At 60.2% G+C, this 5,926-nt stretch overlaps 1 protein-coding gene across 4 annotated transcripts in view; it reads left to right on the plus strand.

The window, feature by feature from the left end:
- The window catches only part of TFEB (transcription factor EB), a 29,541-nt gene that overhangs the window by 19,281 nt on the left and 4,334 nt on the right, over positions 1-5,926 (plus strand). For all 4 annotated transcript variants that reach the window (XM_006148585.3, XM_027771914.1, XM_027771913.1 and 1 more), the window contains 3 exons: positions 2,764-2,992; positions 3,062-3,316; positions 3,860-3,940. In XM_006148585.3, the coding sequence (XP_006148647.1) occupies positions 2,786-2,992; positions 3,062-3,316; positions 3,860-3,940 (543 nt within the window). In that variant the 5' untranslated portion in view covers positions 2,764-2,785. The remainder of the gene's footprint in view (positions 1-2,763; positions 2,993-3,061; positions 3,317-3,859; positions 3,941-5,926) is intronic.

Genomic DNA, 5,926 nt, shown 5'->3' on the forward strand with positions numbered 1-5,926 from the left:
TGGCGGGAGGGGCCCTGGTTGGAAGCCTGGTGTCCTGGGCTCCATTCCTGGCCCTAGATCAAGCAGCCGTGTGGCCTGGGATGAGCTCCTTCCCAGCTCTGCATGGAGACCCTCCCCTCTGCAACTGCGGGGATAGACTGGCTGGGATGGAGCCCAGCACTGTTCCCTCCGCAAGATGCTTAACCTGGGACCAGCAGTTGGCATAATGGCTATGTCGCTGGACTCCCATGTAGTCCACCGCAGTTCAAATCCTGGACCCGGTGGCTTAAACTCACGCCGGGCGCGTGTGCGTGTGTGCCCAAGATCCCGAGAGGAGAATGGAGGAGAAGGGACTGTGGTGTCCACCTCCCTTGATTTCTTGCTTTCTATCTCTCTGTCTCTCTGTCTTTCCGGTGACCGCACGCGCCCTATACCAAAAACCTCTCAAAAAAAAAAAAAAGATGCTTAACCTCTCGGTGCCTCTGTTTCTCCTTGTCGACAGCCAACACCACCTCTTAGGGCTGTTCACGGTACAAGTGCTTGGAACAATCACCAGATCACAGACATAAATGCATAAATGCCCAAATAATAAAAACTTGCATTTATGCCTGTGACCTGGTGATTGCCATGGAGGACTTGCCAGTACCTTGGGCTAGTGCTCCCTAGTCTGCTCTCTGGCAGCCGGCGGGACACGCCTGCCTGTGCTGCTTTCCTCTGCCCCAGAGGTCTGGGCTCGTTCTCAGAGCCTTGGCATACGGCGCTGGCCTCTGGTCTGCACTGCTGGCCAGCCTCACGCGTGTTCTCCTCACACTCACGCAGCCTACCTGGCACTGCGCACCGTGCACGACGATCACCAAGTCTTCCGGAGCCAAAACTGTTTACGGATGAGGAAACTGAGTGTCAGAGAGGTTAAGTGACTTGCCCAAGGCCACACAGCAAAGGGACAGAACCGGGATTGAAGCCTATGTTTGCTCTGTTTGAAAGTCCTTGTTCAACCATGAGGTCACACTGCCTCTTGCAATATTCCCAAGATGGGACCCTCCAGCCACTGGCAGGATCCTCACGGAGCCTAGGACATTCCCAGGGGACCTCTCAGCCCGTCCAGCTGAAGGGGTTCTCAGGACTCACTGAGTCTAACCGTTTCATTTTCTGCAAGGGGAGAGGGAGGCTCAGACCGGGGAGGGATGTGTGCAGGGTCACTCAGCAAGCAGGGGACAGAGTGGGCCCGGCTGCAGAACTCCTCGCGTCCTGTCCCCACGCCCCTTCCAGACCAGGCTTGCACACCTAGGCCACACCCATCCCACTGGGACCCGCAGGCCATCAGGGTGGGTAGAAGGTCCCCTCTGGGCCCTGGCAACACTGGGTGCCCTGAAGGAGCCCTTCCCGCACAGGGTTAGGAGTGTCTGCAGACCTGCCTCTCCTCTTTACTAGACTGTAGACTTCCTGGCTCTCAGTCTCTGGCTCATAAATAATATCCATCCCCTTCACACATTCACCCGGCATGGCGCCCAGGCCCTAGGCTAGCTGAAGGTTCACCGTGAGGAAGGCAGACAAATATGCCTACCCTCAGGCGGGTTTGCATTCCGAGGAAGAGACAGTGACTGAAATGAGCACAGACCACACTGTGTAAGATGACGATAAGCCGTGAGAGGAGAGAGGAGGGAAGGGGCATAGGGAGTGTGCGTGTTGGGGGGCTATGCAGCTTTCATGGGGTCATCGTGGCAAGTCTCTGTAAGGTGACATCCCAGGCTGGAGGAGGTGAAGGAGTGAGCCCTGATGGTGCCTGGGGGAGAGCATTCCAGGCAGGAAGTATAGCACGGGGCCTGAGGGGAGAGCATGCCTGGGGTGTTTGAGGGATTGCTAAGAGGCTGGAGTGCATGGAGCAAGGGGGAGGACGGGGGCAGAGGGGAAAGAGGCGGGGCAGATCATACAGGGCCTCTGGGCCTCGGGGAGGAGTTGGGTTTTTACTGAGTGAAGTAGGGGCCGTGGAGAGTTCTGCGCCTTGGGAGGGGCGGGATCTGACGTGGGTCAGACAGGACTCATCTCCTTGCTGAGTGGCAAGTGAACACTGTGGGACAGGACACCGGGAGGGATTCTGAGCCTGAGGCTCCCTCGAGAGCCCAGCGTAGACGTGGAACCACTGGCCCCAGTTGGAGGTGGCGCAGTGCTGTAAGGAGGATGTGGCTAAGGTCAGAACTCGGGGGATCGAGAGGTGGGCATGAGGCAGAGAGGGGTCCAGGTGGCCCCCGCCTTTGAGGGGGCTGCCCAGCTGCAATCAGTGAAGGAGAATCCCCAGATGGGGACCAGGAGCTAGGAAGCTCTGGGTCATAGCCAGCTCTGAGCTCTGTCACCTGCCTGCTCAGTGATCCTGGCAGCTCCTGTCCCTTTGGGGCTCAGTCTTTTTTTTTTTGAGATTTTTTTTTTTTTTTTTTTTGCTATAGGGCATGTGTGCTCGCCAGACAGACAGAGAGACAGAGAGACAGAAAGTGAGAAATCACCCCTCAGGGGGGATGGCCACGCCGCAATCCCTTCTCCTCCATTCTCCTCTTGGATCTTGGGCATGCACACACACGTGCCTGGCATGAGTTTAAGCACCTGAACCGGGACTCAAACCGCAATCGACTACATGGGAGTCCAGTGACATAGCCATTATGCCAACTGCTGGTCCCTGGGGCTCAGTCTTGTCCTGTGCAGTGGATGTGAGCCCGTCATCCCGCTCCCTCCCGGAGCCCTGGTGCTGGGAGGAAGACGGGCAGCTCACAGGTCTGCTCCCCTCGTCCACAGGGAGCCAGTGCCAGCAGCCGCCATGGCGTCGCGCATCGGGCTGCGCATGCAGCTCATGCGGGAGCAGGCGCAGCAGGAGGAGCAGCGGGAGCGCATGCAGCAGCAGGCCGTCATGCATTACATGCAGCAGCAGCAGCAGCAGCAGCAGCTGGGCGGGCCCCCCACCCCAGCCATCAACACTCCCGTGCACTTCCAGTCGCCGCCACCTGTGCCCGGGGAAGTGCTGAAGGTAGGGCCTGCTCCGCCTGTCCCCACCCTGGTCCCAACCCCGCTAGAGCCCTTGCCTCTTCCCCGCCAGGTGCAGTCCTACCTGGAGAACCCCACCTCCTACCACCTGCAGCAGTCCCAGCACCAGAAGGTGCGGGAGTACCTGTCCGAGACCTACGGGAACAAGTTTGCCGCCCGCCTCAGCCCTGCCCAGGGCTCCCCGAAGCCCCCGCCCGCGGCCTCCCCAGGGGTGCGAGCTGGACATGTGCTGTCCTCCTCCGCTGGCAACAGTGCTCCCAACAGCCCCATGGCCATGCTGCACATCAGCTCCAACCCTGAGAGGGAGGTGAGTGAGGACCTGGTGCCCCACGCCACACCCCTGAGATTCCTGGCCCAGCCACAGAGGCGGGAAGCCCATCTACAGAGGGACACAGCCCTGTCCTCGGGGAGCCCCAGCCTGAAGGACAGACACCTCTGCCCTCAGGAAGCCCTCGTGTGAGGGGGAAACATGGCCTACTCGCAGGGAGCCCAGTCTGAGGGGTGGGCATGGCCTGGTCCCAGGGAGCCCTGGTGTCACAGGGAAACACCACCCCAACTTTAGAAAACTGCCCTAGGGAGCAACAGAAGGCCCCCCTGGGAAAGGCCTGCACAGGTGCAAAGCCCCCGGCGGGTGCTGTCTCAGGGAGCTCCCAGGGCAAGTAGGCCCCTGGGGAGGCCTGGCCTCGGGGCCTTTGCGGGGGCCCCTGCACAGCCCATCTCGCCACTGGTCTGCGTCGTCCTCTCTGAGATGAGCAGGGTGGGTGAGGGCCCCATGGCCCACCAGGTTGGTGGCTGTGCCCGGGCCTGCCTGGTGTCCCCCAGGCCCCGCAGACACTTTGCTCTCTTCCAGTTCGATGACGTCATTGACAACATCATGCGCCTGGACGACGTCCTGGGCTACATCAACCCGGAAATGCAGATGCCCAACACGGTAGTCCTGGCCGGGCAGGGCGGTGTGTGAGGTGGAGGGGGCACGGGGCCGCAGTGGCCGAGCCTGGAGAGAGCCAGAGATGGGTCCTGCCCAGCGAGAGCCGGCGTCTTCCTGTAGAGAGGCGTCTCCGTGAAGCAGTGTGGCGAGGGTCCAGGGCCAAGCAGTGTTATGGATCAAGGGGACATGCCTTGGCCTTCATGTGTGGTGGGGCTTCAGAGAGGAGAGAAGGGCTGGGGCAGCTCTGGGAGGCTTCCTGGGGGACGTGGGGTGCAGTGAGTCCACAGCAGGCCTGGAGGGTCTGGCGCTCCTCTCTCTCTCTCTCTGAATTATTTAATTGAACTTTATTTAATCACTTATTTTCCTTTGACCAGAGAGGGAGAGGGGACGGGAGATGGAGGGAGACAGAAGGAGAGAGAAAAAGTGAGAAAGAAAGCTACCAGGTCTGGGACTCGAACCGCAGTCGGCCATGTGGGAGTCCAGCACTTTAACCACCACACCACTTGCCGGCCCTGGTGCTCCTCTCCTTTACAAGCCCAGGGTCCAGCAAAGGCCAGTGTCCTTCCCTCCATGGTGCGAGGGCTGTGGGCCGGCGTGTCCCCTGCCAGCTCCTGCCAGGGTGTCTGTGCTGGGTTTTCTGGGCAGAGGTGAGACGGCAGGTTGGGAGGAGCTGGACTTGGAATCTAGCCTGGCTTCTGATTTTTGTTATGACCTTGGAAAGTCCCCCAACCATTCTGAACCCCGGTTTCTCTGCTGAAAAATGGGGTGGTGCCACCTACCCACAGGATTGTGGGGAGAAGAGAGGAGGAAGATATCCAGGGTGACTGCACGAGGGTGACAAGTGTTTCCGCAGACAAGTGGGATCGTGGGTCCTCCCTGCTTTGGGGGTGGCTCTGGGCCTCAGCTGCTTACTTCTGCTCCTTGGACCTGGGCCTGTTACCCTGATCCTGGCCCAACCCTTGCCACTGAGGTGCAGTCCCCAATTCCTGCGGTGGGGAGTGGAGGAGTCAGTCCTCCATCCCACAGGAGCTGGCCAGGACCAGTTAGGTCCCACCCTGTAGCTCAGGGGCATGACAGCTGAGAGGGCGGCGGGAGGGAGGGGCGGGCGTTGGTGGCTTTCGTGGTTCTTGGACTCGCTGTGCGGCCAGGCTGCACTCTGCAGCGGGAGTCGGGGAGGTCTCGCAGAGTGCAGCTCTGTCCCTGTCAGACCCTTGCCGAAACCTCCAGTGGCTGGCCGGCCCACGGCCCACTGCATGGGATCCCACACAGCTGCCTGTACTGTTCGAGTCCCCAGCCTGGGCCGCTAGAAGAACATGCTGGATACAATCCCGAGAGGAGCTAGCAGTGGGGGAAGCACTGCGGTGTGGCCATCTCCCACGAGGGGTGCTTTTTCACGTTCCCCTCTCTTCCTATCTCTCCGGTGAGAGAGAGAGAAAACATATATTTATTAAAAAATATATAATCCACCACTGACCACTCACTCCAAAACCCCAGTGTCTTTGCAAGTCAAAGTGCGACACTTCAGGATCCCGGATCTAGCTGTGTGTCTGTCCCTGCCCGCATCACAGGGACACTGGGGACTCACGCTGCTCAGAACAGCCACCTCTGGCCAGCCGCCGGGCTGCCTTTCCTCTCTGCTCAGGACTCAGCTGAGTTCTACTGCTCCAAGGAATCTTCCGAGGCTGAGCGAGGAGCTGCCCCTCCCTAGGCTCCCAGTGCCGAGGCCGAGGCCTAGCCCTATCGCTGTGCTTATCACTGGTGTGACCACTGTCTCTCACCACTCTGCTTGGTGGCTCCTTGAGGGCAGGGCTGGCCTCCTGGGCCAGCTCTGGACTCTGCAGACTTTCAGGTTAACTTGCTGTGATCCTGGGAATGGCTGCTCCTGGGACAATGGGCCCTGGAAGGGGCTGCCCGCGGAAGGCCGGGCACTCACCCAGCCCCCCTCCCCGCTCCCCGCAGCTACCCCTGTCCAGCAGCCACCTGCACGCG

Source organism: Tupaia chinensis, unplaced genomic scaffold, assembly GCF_000334495.1.
Source record: "Tupaia chinensis unplaced genomic scaffold, TupChi_1.0 Scaffold000238_1, whole genome shotgun sequence".
Taxonomy (NCBI): Eukaryota; Metazoa; Chordata; class Mammalia; order Scandentia; family Tupaiidae; genus Tupaia; species Tupaia belangeri.